This window comes from Salmo salar, chromosome 17 (assembly GCF_965601325.2).
Source record: "Salmo salar chromosome 17, fSalSal1, whole genome shotgun sequence".
NCBI lineage: Eukaryota > Metazoa > Chordata > Actinopteri > Salmoniformes > Salmonidae > Salmo > Salmo salar.
The window spans coordinates 50,605,675-50,624,118 of record NC_138307.1 but is presented as its reverse complement, the minus strand read 5'-3'; the positions used below and the strand labels follow the sequence as shown (position 1 = coordinate 50,624,118).

Here is an 18,444-nt window from a genome sequence, read left to right as displayed (position 1 = left end):
GCATGAAGAATGGAGTTTTAGTAGTTTTCTCCTTTTCCACACAGATTTGAGACCCCCCTCCTCAACGTGGAACAGGCTGAGGCTGGAGTGACTGACAGATTGACTGACTGGTGTTCAGATTCTCTCTCCAGGTGAGAGTACGCCTCCCGTTTCCTCCCTTGGGCAGCTTCTCACTCACCCTTTCCCCCAATCCCTCCCTCCCTTCCCATCCCTGTCTGTCAGTGTCAGAGCCAGACATGATTCATGTCTCTAACCGGAGGACGGGGAATTGGGGATACTGTTGTTGCGACTGAAATCTGTCGCTCAGATATGCATGCCGTTGTCAGGAACTGAATGGAATGGTTAGATTATATTACAATATGATGATCAGGAGGATGATGAAGAGGAGGAGGATGGTGAACTCAAGATTGTGAGGATCAAGATACAACTCTCCTTCCGTGGCCTCCAACTGCTCTTAAATGCAAGTAAAACTAAATGCATGCTCTTCAACCGATCGCTGCCCGCCCATCTAGCATCACTACTCTGGATGGTTCTGACTTAGAATATGTGGACAACTACAAATACCTAGGCGTCTGGTTAGACTGTAAACTCTCCTTCCAGACTCACATTAAGCATCTCCAATCCAAAATTAAATCTAGAATCAGCTTCCTATTTTGCAACAAAGCATCCTTCTCTCATGCTGCCAAACATACCCTCGTAAAACTTACTATCCTACCGATCCTTGACTTCGGCGATGTCATTTACAAAATAGCCTCCAACACTCTACTCAGCAAATTGGATGCAGTCTATCACAGTGCCATCCATTTTGTCACCAAAGCCCCATATACTACCCACCACTGCGACCTGTATGCTCTCGTTGGCTGACCCTCGCTTCATATTCGTCGCCAAACCCACTGGCTCCAGGTCATCTATAAGTCTTTGCTAGGTAAAGCCTCGCCTTATCTCAGCTCACTGGTCACCATAGCAGCACCCACCCGTAGCACGCGCTCCAGCAGGTATATTTCACTGGTCACCCCCAAAGCCAACTCCTCATTTGGCCGCCTTTCCTTCCAGTTCTCTGCTGCCAATGACTGGAACGAATTGCAAAAATCACTGAAGCTGGAGACTCATATCTCCCTCACTAACTTTAAGCATCAGCTGTCAGAGCGGCTTACAGATCATTGCACCTGTACATAGCCCATCTGTAAATAGCCCACCCAACTACCTTCATTTTCTCATCTCCCATCAGTAAAAGTGGACCCTGCTGCATTTGTATGTGCTTTCACACAACACAAAGACACATTAAGCTCTGTGTTCCTAGTTGCCTTTCGGCTCAAGACTGTTACACTGTGCAGGGCAATTTGCTCATCACCAGTTAGAAAACATCTTTGCATAGAGCTTTTTATGAGGGGCTTGATCGGAGTTACTGAGGGTGGCATTATATTTCAGTTTTTTCCTGTATTTGTATAACGAGTGAAGGGGAGAGCGAGGCATGTTGGTGCTATCTAAGGATATATTGGGATATATTCTAAGTAGGCCAAGTTTGTGTTGGCATCAAACCATGCTCCTTTGCACCCCAGTATCTCTACTTGCACATTCATCTGCTGCACGTCTATCACTCCAGTGTTTAATTGCTAAATTGTAATTATTTCGCCACTATGGCCTATTTATTGCCTTACCTCCCTAATCTTACTTTATTTGCACACACTGATTATAGACTTTTCTATTGTGTTATTGACTGTATGTTTGTTTATTCCATGTGTAACTCTGTGTTGTTGTTGTTTGTGTCGCACTGCTTTGCTTTATCTTGGCCAGGTCGCAGTTGTAAAAGAGAACTTGTTCTCAACTAGCCTACCTGGTTAAATAAAGGTGAAATAAAAAAGAGGATGATTATAGTGGTAACGATCCTGATGAAGACGTTTATTGTACATGGCCATACCAGTCTCTCACAGTAGCCGATGGATAGACCGACAGTGAGTAAGAGTGACAGCAGCCTACCTCTCCACCCCACCTGAGAGGCCCAGACAGGGGCCAGAGCAAAGAGCACATAGCTCACATTCCACCAGCATCTCCTAATGAGTAGGCCCCAGCGAGAGAGAGGAGGAGAAGGATGCCTTGGCCTCACTCTCCCTTTCCCTCTCTGCTCCTGCCACACAATCCCTGGGTCTTGTGCCAGCCAACCACTGACATGGCAGATACCTGGGATACCTCTATATCTCCCAGCTCCCTCCCTCCAACCACACCTGGCCAACCCTCACACCTGGGTCACCATGGCAATGTGCACATCACTTGCGCTTACCTGCAGGTACAGGCAGAGCCAGGGAGCTGGGAGGGTTGGAGCCGGCCCACAATCCCCTCTTCTTTTCTTCTCTCAAAGGGAAAAGAACAGAGCATTCCTTGGGATGCCAAAAGTGGAAACCTTAGGCAGAGTCCCATAGCATAACCATGTTTGCTTTCATGTCCCCACTACAGTAAATTGTGCATGTTGGTGCTATCTAAGGATATGTTGGGATATATTCTAAGTAGGCCAAGTTTGTGTTGGCATCAATCTTTCCATTTCTGTCTTTCTTTCATTCTGCCTCTTTTTCTCGGGAGTTAATTTTAGTCCCACGCTCAAGTCGTCCAGAACGGCTGCAGTCAAGAAGTCGGTGGGTGGCAGTCCAAATATTGTGTCACTTAATCAGTTTTGGACTCGGGCAATCTTTGGATAACATGGACTAAAAGCTGCTGTTGTATCCCAGTAGAACTCCCTCTCCCCTCGCGCTCAGTTCTTTTCTGTTTATCCGGTGAAGAAGTGTCAGGATGTAAGTTATCTACTGACAGGCCTGCCAATGTTAACGTTACATTTGACAGCTTTTCTTTTTTCAACAACTTAAAGTGCTTCGTCCTCTGGAAGAATCTTCTGGAGTTGTTTTTAAAATGGCATGTGAATGAGTAACTTAAAGCTTCTTTCGAGATGCCGTGCTAACATTCGGAGGTTAAAAATGCTGCATTCCTCAAATAGTTTCCGAGGCATAGTCTTGAGATGAATGTGTTTGTGCTAACGTGGTGAAGACAGTTATTCGGTTGTGTGTCACAGTGATGACTCGTGGAAAAAGAGGCCTCCTGTGTTGTTTTACTCACAGAGCAAAACGGTACATCGACATTTCACTGCATATCAACATTGCAATGCCTCTAAGAATGAAATGGTGCCACATTCTCTTCCAGCTCTCTCCTTGTGAGTAGAGGACACATCGTTTTGGATGTTGTTAACACAAACCTCTCCTGAAATGATAGGGGGAAATGAAGCTAACGTTGTCTGGATAACATCAACATGGCTTTTAATATAATGTTCCTTAAGCGCTGGGTAGTGCCAGACAGAATTGCGGCAGAGCATTAATTTGACTAGTAAATGTTTCATTATTGCCGTTGTAGCTCTCAGGAGCTGGCAGACAGAGAGTGGGGAGAGGAAAAAGTCATTGGTTTACAGTAGAGAGAGAGAGTTTACCGTGGCAAGAGAGTAGAGTGAGAGGGGAAGAAGGAGAGCGCTTAGTTCAGTGGGAAGAGAGCGAGAGAGAGAGAGAGAGAGAGAGAGACCTTAATTTACAGTGGGCAGAGGGGGAGAGGAGAGAGAGGTAGTGATTGGAGAGAGAGACCATAGTTTACAGAGACCAGGGAGAGGCAGTTCTATTATGAAACCCTCAGAGGGAAAGTCAGAAAGATGTAATTCCAGGAAGGAATCTCTCTCTCTCTCTCTCGCTCTTTCTCTCTCTCCATTCTTCTGCTCCATGTATGTTAGCTTTGACAGAATATGGGTGGTCCTCTCAAGCAATCAGTGCAACACTGACATGCCTCCATTTTATTGAGGGCTGTACTCTGGAATGCCCCCCAAAAAATCAAGAATGTAGACCTACTGCTCTGCACTCTCACAGGCAAGCTCCAAATCCTGTTGAATCTAATATCAAATTATGATCTATGCATAAATCATTATTCTTAAATATTCCCCAAATCATACTCATACTAATAGCGTGCTCTCAGTCCCAGTGCTGCTTTTGGGAAGTATGTGATTAAACTAACGCTGTTGTAGGCTTCAGGGTTTTCGTTATTGCTCTCATTTTGTCTAATTACAGTTGTACGAATTGCCGAAGTCCAAGTGCCAATTTTCTTCCTCCTGCAAATGGCGAAATTGTATCTAAACATAGAGAGCAAATTATTGCGGTGTTGGAAATAATCTAGCCCAAATCACACGTGCGTCGTAGTTTGACTATGATAGCCCTCTAGTTAAAATGAATTGGAGGTGGGGTTTGTGAGAGGAGAGAGAGGGCGAGAGGGAAAGAGAAAGGGAGAGAGGGACTAGCCCTGGGAGTGATGGGTTTTGTTTAAAGCATACCTCCTCTGTCCTTGTGTTTCCTGTCCTCATGTGTGTGCGTGTTGGAGCCCCTTTCTGGTCCTCTCTCTGTCTGAGGCTACAGAGGGGTACAGAGCAGGAGGCTACAGCAGGATCTACAGCACAACTCAGGAAGCCACCCTGCCTCTCTAAAACTGATCCCAGATCTGATCCTAGCCAACCACTGACAGCTCTATAAACAAAACAGGAAAAGTAATAGAGGTTTGGGAAGGAGAGAGCAAGGGGAGAGAGAGAGAGACGTAGAGTTACAAGAAAAGAGAGTGAGTGGGAGGGAGGGAGGGGAGGAGTAGAAGGGCGAACGGAAGAGGCGTTTGCCTTTTCTGTTGACTGCTGAAGCCGGTGAAAGATTGTGCAGCAGCAGGAACTCTTTGTGTTGTAGCCGTGTTGGGATAAAGCAGTGGGAGAGAGGCTGGAATGGTGTAAGAGGGAAGAATATACAGTATATTTGAAGGTCTAATCGTCACAACTGCTAAGGTATAGTACTGTAGCCTTTCACTCAGTGTACTTTACTATTAGCTGTTGTAGTAGACTAGATTGGGGTTGTGTACAGTTGTGTTATTGTAAGAGAAGAGCGTAGGTTGATGATGACAGGCTAAAGGATCTTCTGGGTGGTCCCTCTCCTTGGTCACGTACCCAGGGTATTTTTAGTGACGAGCGTTAACATCCTGTGCTAACATCTCTTCCTCCCCACACGATTTCTCCTCTTTTCTCCTCTGTCATTCCTTCACTTTCTCCCATTGTTTTTTTTTTTATATAGTGAAATGTCTGTGTGTCTGGCTTGGGGAGAGATCAATGTACCGTAACTGTACTGCAAGTATTGGTAGTAAATGTTGTAGTAGACACGCAAACATGCATCCCTGTATCGAGGTCTAGAGCAGAGAGACGTCAGGGTCGTTTTCACTACACATCAAGCAGAAGGAAACAGGGAGGAACTACCTACCAATAAGAAACACCTATTTTAGTTTTTCTGTTGCAGAACCTTTCAAATGTTTTCCATTGCATGTTCTAATTGAATATGACCCAGCAGGATACAGAGGTACCGGATGGTGATAAACTCGTATGTCCTTCCAGTATATAAACTAAAACGTCTTTAATGATGATGTCATCCTGCAGGGCGTAACCATGGATGACGACTTTGAGCGGCGCAGAGAGCTCAGGAGGCAGAAGAGGGAGGAGATGCGCCTGGAGGCTGAACGGTAAGACTGGCCTCCTCTTCTTCCTGCTCCTCCGTCTCTTCTCCAACCTCTACTCCCGCACTTCTTCCCTATCCTACTTCCCTTCTTCCTCCTCCTCTTCCTACTCATCCTCCTCTGAACCTCAAACCTCTTCCATATTCATCAACAACTACACACACACTTATATATCTGCAATAGTATTGTCTTATCTCATTGGAGTTTATCATTATAAACTGGGTGGTTCGAGCCCTTAATGCTGATTGGCTGACAGCCATGGTATATCAGACCGTATACTATGTGTATGACAAAACATTTATTTTTACTGCTCTAATTATGTTGGTAACCAGTTTGTAATAGCAATAAGGCACCTCCAGGGGTTTGTGATATATGGCCAATATACCACGGATAAGGTCTGTGTCCAGGCACTCTGCGATGCGTCGTGCGTAAGAACAACCCTTAGCCGTGGTATATTAGCCATATAACACACCTCCTCGGGCCTTATTGCTTAACCACTCTGAACATGACGTCATAACGGTAAATGTGCAGCCAGAGGGAGTTGCAGGTACACGTGTTGTCCAGAGGGGGTGTTGATGGCACAGCGAGTGCTGTGGTCATATGACCTCAGTGTTCTTCAGAGCCCAGTTGAAGTCAGTTAAAGGGCTTTGAGCTGGGCTCAGGTTGTTACAGGTCCCTGTGATCTCCATGCCAAGTTGGAACCAGAGAGCCAACCGTTAAATAGTTTGGACTCTCCTCAGGGCTTTAAAAACATCACTCAGCAAATATTGGCTTCCTCTCCTCATGCAGGCAATAATCTACCACTGATCTGATGACATGTGTTGTGTTCTCTCTCTCTCTCTCTCTCCCTGACTCAATATGTTCTGCTTTGTCTCTCATCGTGTCACTGGTAGAATGTACTGTTGACCTCATATAGAAAGCCTCTGTGCATCCTCAAGTCAAATGAGTTACTGTAATACATGACAAGCCCCAGACATTTCAATTGAGCTCATCTCAAATGGATCACCTCATCCATGTCTCCTTTTACGGAGCAAGGATACAGTAGACTACTTAACTCTAGGAGCTTAGTTTTCTCAGCCTGTCTGGGTAGCTTCATCCCTTATCCTGATTTATACTTACAAACAACAGTCATTTAACCTGGCAACACGCATCATAAAACATGAATATGCATCATGGGCAATAGGATATGCCAATGTATATCTCTGGAGGTCCAATCCCTTACTGAGAGATATGGCAGTGACGTTAACTGAAGATATGATAAGCGCTCTCTGCAAACGGGAGCTATTGAACAAGCCTGCACAAGTCTGTAAGGCCTTGGATGACACTGTTACTGTTTTGATTGGCAAGCTACAAAAGTGTCAGTGCTCACTCTTAACATGTGTTGACAATACAACAGAACAGATTAACCGGAATGACATTTACTCTCACTGGTGGCCAAAGAACTATCAAAAAGCCACGCCCCATCTAAGCCACACCTCCAGTCTTCTGATCTGACCTGATGGATCATAGCTCATAAACCCAGCTGGCCGGGTAAAACATAACCCAACGTGTGTTCTGTCCACTATTTAACCCAACGTGTGTTCTGTCCACTATTTAACCCAACGTGTGTTCTGTCCACTATTTAACCCAACGTGTGTTCTGTCCACTATTTAACCCAACGTGTGTTCTGTCCACTATTTAACCCAACGTGTGTTCTGTCCACTATTTAACCCAACGTGTGTTCTGTCCACTATTTAACCCAACGTGTGTTCTGTCCACTATTTAACGCAACGTGTGTTCTGTCCACTATTTAACCCAACGTGTGTTCTGTCCACTATTTAACCCAACGTGTGTTCTGTCCACTATTTAACCCAGCATTTTGTTGTGTGGTTTGTTTGATTGTTTAAACTTGATATCTATGACATTGTCCTCCTGATTTGTAAATACTGTAATGTGGCTGGAAACAGAAAATACTTCCCGCTCAACTTAATCAGTGAATATAATAATCTTGTACATTTAATTGTGACGTGTGATTATGTTGTACAACAAATGTAAACTTCTGCAGCAATGTTGGCGTCTATTGTTGTACCTTTTGGGCGTGTACCTACGCCTCATTGCTCCAGCTCTAAACCAGTTGATTGAACGATAACTTAATGCAGTCGTTATATTTCACAACAGATCATAAAACCCGTGTTTTATATAATTTTATTATCCCACAGTGTTTATATTATATGGAGAACATGGAATTTGGCAGAAAGAACAGACTGTGTGAGAGAGAGAGCGAGTAAGAGTAGTAAGCTATAGGCATGATGGGAGTTTGTTCATGTCTGTTTATTTAGTTAAAGGAGTCATTTCAGTTGGCGGGACCATGTGTGATTTTCAACCCACTCATGTTATTGATAAAAGATTACATTGCTATATTTTGCAAATATGCTGTACCAATCAATATTTCCATGTCTCTCATTGTAAATGAGAGTAGGCCGTCATTGTAAATAAGAATTTGTTCTTCAAAAACACATGTTGTCTTGTTGGACCAATCGAGTCAACCATCACCAAATATGATTTAAAAAGAAAACAGACACAGAGAGAGAGAGAGGAGACAGGGTAGTGAGAGCACTCCAGTCTATACAATAATATCTGCAGTCAAGGCTGCCAAACGCTTTTACATCATAAGTGTTTACTAGTAGAGATCATAAGGAGCTGTTTCCTAGTTGCTAGGCCCTGGAGGAGGGGTGTGTGTGTGTGTGTGTGTGTGTGTGTGTGTGTGTGTGTGTGTGTGTGTGTGTGTGTGTGTGTGTGTGTGTGTGTGTGTGTGTGTGTGTGTGTGTGTGTGTGTGCGTGCACGCATCACAGGAGGTTGGTGGCACCTTAATTGGTGAGGACAGGCTCGTGGTAATGGCTGGAGTAGAATGGTATCCAACACATGGTTTCCAGGTGTTTGATTCCATTCCATTTGCTCCGTTTCAGCCATTATTATGAGCTGTCCTCCCCTCAGCAGCCTCCACTGGTATGCATGCTTGCTTGGTTTACTATATTGCCCATGTACATGCAATATGGAGGTCTGAAAGTCCTGGAGGGTTTCAGACAGATTGAACCGTCATCAGGTGGTGAAGGCTTGACGAGCTCCATTCGCCTCCTTTAGCCCAGTGAGCCAAGATTCTTGTCTGCTCTGTGTGTGTGTGTGTGTGTGTGTGCGTGCGTGCGTGGAGAGAGCGAGGCCTAGGAGTTCCCCAGCACTCGTGGCTCTGCATTGTGTCAAACCCAGTCTAGAACAGAACAATCTGTCTTGTTGACAGAGCGGTGAAGCTCCAGTCCTAATCACCAGCAGGCCAGAGACTACCAGGCCAAGGTGGACTCCGCTTCACCATCTACTGTGTAGTTCTGCTGGGTTTAATACTCTGCGCATACTGGAATTAACGTTTGATTGAATTAATTGAGCACAGTCTAATGAATGTATAGGCATCCACACAGCTCCCCTAAAGAATGTGGTATAGAAAGCAGTGTTTGTGTTTCTAGTCACTGTGGACCCAGGGGTTACCTGACTGGGCTTTTTGTACTGCACTCTGTGACAAATGACATACAGCAATATAGCTGGGATCTCAAGCTGTCTGGTTGGTGGTCTGCACAGTGGAGTTCACGTACTGTCCTGGCCAGGACTTTGCTATGACAATGTAACGCGCACACACACACACACACACACACACACACACACACACACACACACACACACACACACACACACACACACACACACACACACACACACACACACACACACACTGGAATGTTTTGACTGTGTTTTTTATTTGTCCCCTTTAAAAAATGATATTCTGTTGGAATGTTCCCAAACCTTGTAACCCTGTTCTGTCATGTCACACCCCTTTTGGTGACAGACCCTAATGCACTTGACTTGATTTATTTCATAGCTGAGACAACATGCAAAACAGTTCTGTGCAGGCTAGTGTTTGTCAGTCTGCTGCCCTTTGAGAAGCGAAGCTACCATTTTCCCCCCATCTCCTCCACATCTGTGTGTAGGTCAGGTCTCCAGAGAGGCCAGGAAGAGGCCAGGAAATAACACCCATCCTCAGTGAATGGACCGTTCCAAACAGACCCAAACAACACCCATCCTCAGTGAATGGACCGTTCCAAACAGATCTTAATAACACCCATCCTCAGTGAATGGACCGTTCCAAACAGACCCAAATAACACCCATCCTCAGTAAATGGACTGTTCCAAACATGCCCTCCCCAACCGACGGCCTGCACCATAAACTCTCACTGGGCCTGCTTGTGTCTGTTAGGGCCTCTGCCCAGCTCTGAATGTTTGGGGTGGACTACAGTAGGAGCAGTGGTCTGGCTCCCTCACGTTTTGGTGCTCCTGTGACCCATCCACTAAATTTCGGGGAAGTTAATTTTGCCCCACAACGTATATAATGCGAACAAATGTGTCTAGACAGGACCCATATTGTCAAGCTATAACTCAAAAGGAACTCGTACGCCAGTGGGAATCGCACCATGGGAAGCACTGTACGGGCCCTTACTCAGTTGCCCAGAAATGAGCGCAGGAGCTGTAGAGGTGGGTGACGAGCAGGTTCAAAGGTATATAGGTCTATGTAGCACTGATAACACAATAAGGGTCCCTAGAATGTCTGTAGACTTCAGGATCGGGAAAATGACGCTGCTCTCTCTGGGCCTGCAGGAGAAAGTGAAGGACGGGCGAGCGTGGGAATGGGCCAGACGTTTTGGCAGTAAATCACGTCCCCCCCCCCCCCCCCCCCCCCCTCCCTGTGCACTCTCTCTCTCTCTCTTTCAATCTATCTATCTATCTCTCTCTCTCTCTCTCCATTTTAGTCCAGTAGAGGTGAAGAAGTATTTTCCCATGGGCTTTCCGAAGTTGTTTTCACAGACATTGCTGAGATATTTTGTCGTAAAGAAAATATATGGAAATCTTTTCCCCTGATGTGTTTGGTGACTGGACCTAGTGTGACTGGACATTTCGTACTTACTCAAGTAGTCAGGAACTGAATGCAACGTTAGGCTTAAATCAACTTTATTGTACACATTGTAAAAACGGACAACGGCAACAAATTCTGTTACGATATAAAACAAATGCAGAAGTGTTTACTGTTGAAAATTTCACACACTTGCAATAAAAGGATTACCTTCACCCTCCAGCTGCAGAATTTACTCCACAAAGAAAACATCTTCATGTGATGGCCAACATAAGTTATACATGTCATTGGCTAGCCAGCTTCCCTTGCAAAGGCGCCTACTGTATAGGAAGATTTATTATCTTGAATATGGGATAAGATCTCTCCCTATTTTCTCTCTCTCTCTCTGATGGGAGGAGAGGCCGTACTGAAGTGGTATGTGGTCTATAAGGAATGAGGATATTGCATTGGGGCCTTCATTGGTGCATCAGTCTAGAGCCAAGAGCACCAAGCGTTTGATTGACAAGAATGCTAACTAAGCTGTTAAGAGTTGGACTGTCATAAAGCATCGTCAACCCTGAGACACTGTCATACTAACTGCACTGTGCCACTAAGGACTGGCTGTTGTCTCAGTTTCCCATGCCATTTAGGCTGTTTCTGGGACAATACTATTCTCCAGAGGTTGAGTCGGTCTTTGCTCCTTTTTTTATTTTATTTTTACAAATTGCACTTCAGGATATATGTTAAGCATGAAGAGCAATATAGACTGTTAGAATAGAGCTTCTAGTCTGATGGGATTGGAAATGTGTATCAAATTGTAGAGCGGTGCAGACCTTTAGCATACACACTCTCTCTCTCCCTGGCACTCAAACGTACATACACTCCCATGCACTGTAAGTGAGAGGGACCAAATAAGAGAAAGAGTGTGTTTTCACAATATGCATACGACTGTGTTCCTGAGTACGCAAATTGGAGCACGGAACAGTCGGAGTATGAGCACAGAGGGCAGTTCTCAGATGCGTACTTTGTTCGTACACGTTTTGAAGCATGCGTCAATGCAAGCTCCAACTGAAATATTCCCAGGATTGTTGATGTAAGATGACGAGAGAGAGAGAGAGAGAGAGAGAGAGAGAGAGAGAGAGAGAGAGAGAGAGAGAGAGAGAGAGAGAGAGAGAGAGAGAGAGAGAGAGAGAGAGAGAGAGAGAGAGAGAGAGAGAGAGGTGTGTCACTGTCCCCCCAGGTTTGGTTTGGGCGTTCAATTATAACAACATTCCTCAGTCAGTTTACCCAGCAGGAGAGCCTGCTGTTCGCAAGCTGTAAAGTCTCCCATAAAACCACTCTGCTTAGCATGTTAACTGCACATGCTTCAATAACATGCAGTACACACTACCAAACGGCCATATGATGTTAGCTTAGCCGATGCCTGACACTGATGTTGAAGATCACACAGAGGCAGACAGAATGGAGCTCTTCTCACACAAAAAAAACAGATGGGAAGAGAAGAAGTTGGTTCAGACCTTTAGGGGAGAGGCTTTCCCAATGTTTCATGAATGATTCATGAAATTGAAGATTAATCTAAATAGAATGGACTGGTACCTTTTTTTTTTAAGAACATCTGTGGGCTGGAGACTTTCCTGTCAAACTGCAGGGCATTGAGATCGGTGATCTGGCCTTTGTAAAGTTCTCGGCTGGCTGGCATAGTACAGGCAAAACACTCACACACACACACTACGGCCCTTCACACACTACAGCTCCCGACCACTCCAACCCTCCACTGGGCCGAGCCTGGACTGAGGCAGGCGTGGGCCAGCAGCCATGTTACGGTCGGGGTCCTCTCCTCTCATCGCTGGCCAAGCCACATCTCCAGACACTGTTTTCATCAGGGTGTCAAAAGTGAAACCTCAGCAGCAGTGGCCTGAGAGAGTAAAGCAGAACAGGGTAGGGTGAGAGTACAGTGAGTCAAGTAGATAAAAGAGTCTTTATATTGTACTGTAAATACCCTGATCCCTGACTAAGGAAAGAAGGACTTACTCTCAGCATCACTGGAACCTATGGTTATGTTTTTCTTCTTTGTTTTCCAGATAACTAAAAAAATTCATTACTTACTTGACTCTCTTTCCCCTCTCTTTCTTTCTCCCTCAGGATGGCCTTCCAGGGTAGTAATGAGGATGAGGAGGAGGCTGCAAGGGAGCGTAGACGCAGGGCACGTCAGGAGAGGATGAGAGGGATGGGAGGCGAGGAGCCCAGTGACAGCGTGGTGATGACCAACAGCCACAGGTAAGACCTGAAGACGTGTGTTAGCTCCCAAACATAATGCCTAGGCTTTAGCTCAGGGGCTAACAGTATTGTGGTGGGCAGGAGATTGTGGTTTGAACCCAGTTTCCCCTTTTAATAATGGATTTGTGTGTAACAAGGTTCTTATAGTAAACGGAAAGTGAAACGAAAACTAATCATCAAAAAACAATTTAGTAAACTGAAATAAAATGATTCACATATCTGTTTGAAAAACTATACTGAATAACTGAAACTATCATCTTCGATAGTTTCGAGTTTTAGTTTTTTGGCAGGCAAGATGGCTTTGCCAAGAGCAGCACAGCAGATATTTGGAACGTTTTGAGTGGTAAGGCTAAATCAACCTTACTGCAGACGAAAGACAAGGAGTGAAGTCAGGGAGATGCATCTGCGACGGCCGAAAGTCGGACACCAATGTGGTTTTCCAACAGCAAGGCTAGTTTTTTTTTTACAATGTCGAAATCAACATGTATCTAACCCCCATATCACACACCAAACATAAAATATCCCAATGTAATATTATGTTACACGTTGTACAATCAATAATGGAGAGAACCTCATATCACATTTATTTGTATATATCCACTATACACATAAATCACGGAAAATTGGTTCCTGTTTCAGTCATGTTTGTGTAGGTCAAACAAAAACACCCTAATGATTGGTTGACAATACAGCCTCCCACAATGTAGATGATAGCTGCAGGATGAAGTCGGTGAGGAGCAACTGCAGAAACGTCATGACTGTTGGACCATTTTATTTATGTATTTTAATATGTTTTTGTATTTTATCCCCAATTTTTGATCTTGTCTCATCGCTGCAACTCCCCAACGGGCTCGGGAGAGGCAAAGGTTGAGTCATGCGTCCACCGAAACATGACCCGCCTAACCGCACTCCTTAACACCCACCAGTTTAACCCAGAAGCCAGCCGCACCAATGTGTTGGAGGAAACACCGATCAGGCACCCAGGCGGCCACAATGAGTCACTAGAGCGCGATGAGCCAAGTAAAGTCCCACCGGCAAAACCCTCACGATGCTGGGCCAATTGTGCGCCGTCCTATAGGACTCCCGGCCACCGCCGGTTGTGGCACAGCCTGGAAAATGAACCCGGGTCTGTAGTAACCCCTCTAGCACTGCATGTGATGCAGTGCCTTAGACCGCTGCGCCACTTGGGAGGCCCTAAGTTGGACCATTTTTATCCCCAGAATGCAACACACTTTGAAAGATTTGACAAAAGTGATCTGCTCGAACGCGTCATTTGAGACGAGCATGATGCAACACTTTGCTCTCAGGCAGTCACACAGAGTATCTGCGAATGTCTACGGGTACGTTTCAGGCTGCTACAACGTGGTAGATACGGGACTACAACTGCTTCCTGGTTGTTGTGGAAATTGACCCACTACTACTGTTTACTTTGCATCTACAGTTGAAGTCGGGTATTTACATACACCTTAGTCAAATACATTTAAACTCAGTTTCCAGACATTTAATCCCAGTAAAAATTCCCTGTCTTAGGTCAGTTAGGATCACCACTTTATTTTAAGAATGTGAAATATAAGAATAATAGTAGAGAATTATTTACTTCAGCTTTTATATCTTTCATCACATTCCCAGTGGGTCAGAAGTTTACATACACTCAGTTAGTATTTGGTAGCATTGCCTTTAGCAGACCCATTTGCGACCAAGCTTAACCCTAACCCTTCCTGACTGATGTCTTGAGATGTTGCTTTGATATATCCACATCATTTTCCTCCTGATGATGCCATTTATTTTGTGAAGTGCGCCAGTCCCTCCTGCAGCAAAGTACCCCCACACCCCACAACATGATGCTGCCACCCCCGTGCTTCACGGTTGGGATGGTGTTCTTCGGCTTGCAAGCCTTCCCTTTTTCCTCCAAACATAACGATGGTCATTATGGCCAAACAGTTCTATTTTTGTTTCATCAGACCAGAGGACATTTCTCCAAAAATTACGATCTTTGTCCCCATGTGCAGTTGCAAACTGTATAGTCTGGCTTTTTATGGTGGTTTTTGGAGCAGTTGTTTCTTTCTTGCTGAGCGGCCTTTCAGGTTAAGTTGATATAGTACTCGTTTTACTGTGGATGTAGATCCTTTTGTACCTGTTTCCTCCAGCATTCACATGCTGTTGTTCTGGGATTGATTTGCACTTTTCGCACCAAAATACGTTCATCTCTAGGAGACAGAACGCGTCTCCTTCCTGAGCGGTATGATGGCTGCGTGATCCCATGATGTTTATACTTGCGTACTATTGTTTGTACAGATGAACGTGGTACCTTCAGGTGTTTGGAAATTGCTCCCAAGGATGAACCAGACTTGTGGAGGTCTACAATTCTTTTTTCTGAGGTCTTGGCTGATTTCTTTTGATTTTCCCATGATGTCAAGCAAAGAGGCACTGAGTTTGAAGGTAGGCCTTGAAATACATCCTCCAATTGACTCAAAATATGTCAATTAGTCTAGCTTCTAAAGCCATGACATAATTTTCTGGAATTTTCCAAGCTGTTTAAAGGCACAGTCCACTTAGTGTATGTAAACTTCTGACCCACTGGAATTGTGATACAGTGAATTATAAGTCAAGTAATCTGTCTGTAAGCCGTGGTTGGAAAAATGACTTGTGTCATGCACAAAGTAGATGTCCTAACCGACTTGACAAATCTATAGTTTGTTAACAAGAAATTTGTGGAGTGGTTGAAAAACGAGTTTTAATGACTCCAACTTAAGTGTTTGTAAACTTCTGACTTCAACTGTATGTATACAGTATCAAAAGGACTGTTACAAAGGTTTAACTGTGCACAACAAAGCAAAGTAATGAACAAAAGGGCAATTTTAAGATATTAGGCACAACAAAAGGTATGAGGGGGGAAAATATGTCCAAAACTGACTTACCGGTCTGTTTCAACATATTGCAAATCAAACAAACAAACAAACAAATCGAAAGAAGGCGTTATTTTCTGTCCCATATTGACAACATTGCCATAGTTGTGTGATTGATTGAAAGGCACAGAGTGTGACAGTTATAGACTCACCCCTCAGACATGGCTGTTCTGGTTTATGAGTACTGCTGGGGAGCCAACTTTTAATGGCTCCAACCTAAGTATGTAAAGTTCCGACTTCAACTGTACGTCATCTCGCTGATTCTACCTTTAAACCTAACCTATGACCTGACCCTTCACCTTATGCATAAGTGACATCCCAAAACACACACACTAAACACGTAAATGGCTCCTAGCCTCCCACAAATAGGCTTCTTTGTCCCTTAAACTGAAAATAAATTATGTAAAAATGTTTTTATCAAACTTGAACTAAATAAACATCTTAAATCTAGTAGAAATAAAAACAAATAGAAAATAATAAAACTATAACAACCTTGGTGTGTAACCCTGATCTCATCCGCTGTTGGAATGCAGCTCAGGCCATCCCTGGAGGAAGTTTCCTGTCCAGGTTTCCTGTCAGCTGTCCTTTCCTGTCCTCTTCTGATTTTTTTTCTTTTTTATAGTATACTCTCTCAATAGAATAGCTGCACGGTGGGTTGCTGTCATACTGTAGGCTAGTAGCCTTTCTAAAGCATTGAAGAAGTCTTACAGTAGAGAAACCCAGACATCATAGACTTACATCATTTAGACAGAGGCCCTCTTCTTTTGTCTACCAATCAGTCATAAATAGCTCACCCTACTGTCCGCCCCCATACCATGTCCAGTTGAGGTCAGTACAGCAGTAGACACTGGAAGTAGTGGGCTGCTCTGACATCCACAAGTACAGAAGCACCGTTGTAGTGGAGAATGGTTTCTCTCTGTGAGGTCACATCCATATCCTGTGGGTATTGAACAAGTCAGGGATTGTCTCGACCTGTGATCAGACGTAACCCGGCCCGTTGTTGATTGTGTTGGGTTCTGTGCTAACATCTGCCAAACGGTGTTGTCCGCCTGTATTCAACTCTGTCGGTATGTGTGAGGTGGTTGGAGGGTTGGATGCAGACCCACGTACTGTGTCGTATGGATGCCCTGTTAACTTGCTATGAGGCTGGGCAAAGGAGGTAGCTAGTCGCTAGTGTAATGTGGACTGGACACGTTTCTGGGAGAGAAAAGCAGCCATGAACTTTCGTGTAGGCCTAAGTTACGCTGTTGGACCTAACATGTGGATAAAAGAACAGCCTAAAGCTAGGAAGCCAGAAGACTCAGTGAGGTAAATTGATTAGACGTGTCAATTGGAAATGGAGCTGAAATGCTATTTCCCCTGTTGTTGATGTCCATATGAGCCGAGTAGAAATCCATATTGACTGTGTTGTGGTGCCCTGATCTTGGGGAAAGTTCAGCAGAGAGGGGTAGTTTAACTTCAGAAGCAGTGACCACATAGCGAATTCAGTGGTTTACTGTTTTTGTCCCTCAGTGTGATATTGATTGGCTGTGTAACTGACTGTGGCATCTCTCTCTCTCTTAGTGTGACTGAGAGTGTGTCGGTGTCCTCCTCCTCTGTGACCTCCTCGGGTGGAGGAGACGATGATGAGCAGGCCCTGCTGGAGCGCATGGCCAAACGAGAGGAGCGCAGGCAGAAAAGAATGATGGAAGCTCTGGAGCGAGAGAAGGATCAGAACCCCGGCAATGCCGGTAACCACGGCAGCGGGGAGAATAGTGTGGATGAGAGGTCCGTCGGCCGCAGGGGCCGTTACCAAGACAACGAAGAAGAGGTGGAAGAGCGGAACTGCCGAAAGAATGAGAAGGAGGAGGGGGAGGCTGCTCCGGAGGAGGAAGAGGCTGAGCAGGGAGAGGAAGAAGAGGAGGAAGAGGTGGAGGAGGAGAAACCGAGACGATCCTATATGAGAGAACAGGTCAGTCTATTCTTATTTTATAGACTTTTCTGTCCATTTTCATTTCATTTTCCGTCAGCATGTTTTCATTCATAAAATGTACCTTATTTATCCATAGGAATCCATTGACGAAAAAACTAGAAACGAGGTATGACCATGGATATATTGATTGGCTTGGTGGCTGGAGTTTGCTGATCGTCTATCTGATTTTTGATAAAACGTGACACTCCCATTCTTCTCATAGGAAGATACAGAAGAACAACCGGTGGTTTTAAATGAGGTTAAGGAATCAGTCAACTCAGAGGCAGAGGTTGAAGAAGATGCTGAATTAAGTGATAAGGTAGAGGAAGAGGTTGAGGAAGCAGATCAGTTAGAGGTAGAGGGAACGACAGTGATGCTGAACAATGAGACTGAGGAAGACTGTGACATATCAACAATCCAAAACGGCTTGGATGTGGTAGGACTTTAACATAGAGGTGTGAAATAGGAGCATGAACATCTCTGGATAACTCAAATGTCTCCGAAATAATGATCAGAAATCATACTGTATAATAACTCTAAAGACAACTCCTCATGTCTTTGTCAATGAAGAAGAGTAGCGGTGTAGCCTAAATGAATATTTCCCAGACATTGAAGTTCTCTAGACGCTAAGTGTGGTCACAGTGTGGTTTTGCATCCACGGTAACAGAGCTACACCTTATAAGGTGTGGTTGTGGTCACTGTCGTGTGATTATCTTTAATATGGTTTAATGCCATGCCATCGACAGAGTGGTCACAATACGGTCACTGTGTGTTCAGCTGCATGTTTGCCACAGTGGGGAAGAGGTTGTGTGTGAAACCCGTGTTTTGCATCTGTTGTCATGTC

The 18,444-nt window shown here is 44.7% G+C and overlaps 1 protein-coding gene across 12 annotated transcripts in view; it reads left to right on the top strand.

The window, feature by feature from the left end:
• Positions 1 to 18,444, top strand: part of LOC106576070 (non-muscle caldesmon) — a 65,088-nt gene that overhangs the window by 30,716 nt on the left and 15,928 nt on the right. For 5 of the 12 annotated variants that reach the window (XR_014381166.1, XR_014381167.1, XM_082963833.1 and 2 more), the window contains exons 2-6: positions 5,480 to 5,562; positions 12,609 to 12,743; positions 17,213 to 17,600; positions 17,698 to 17,727; positions 17,824 to 18,036. Coding sequence is in view for 10 of the 12 variants with exons in the window: in XM_082963833.1 (XP_082819959.1) it covers positions 5,480 to 5,562; positions 12,609 to 12,743; positions 17,213 to 17,600; positions 17,698 to 17,727; positions 17,824 to 18,036 (849 nt within the window). In the remaining 2 variants the exon portion in view is untranslated. Of the gene's footprint in view, positions 1 to 44; positions 132 to 4,652; positions 4,841 to 5,479; positions 5,563 to 12,608; positions 12,744 to 17,212; positions 17,601 to 17,697; positions 17,728 to 17,823; positions 18,037 to 18,444 lie in introns of those variants that run through there. The other 7 variants (XM_082963836.1, XM_014152942.3, XM_014152936.3 and 4 more) reach the window with 6 other exon arrangements.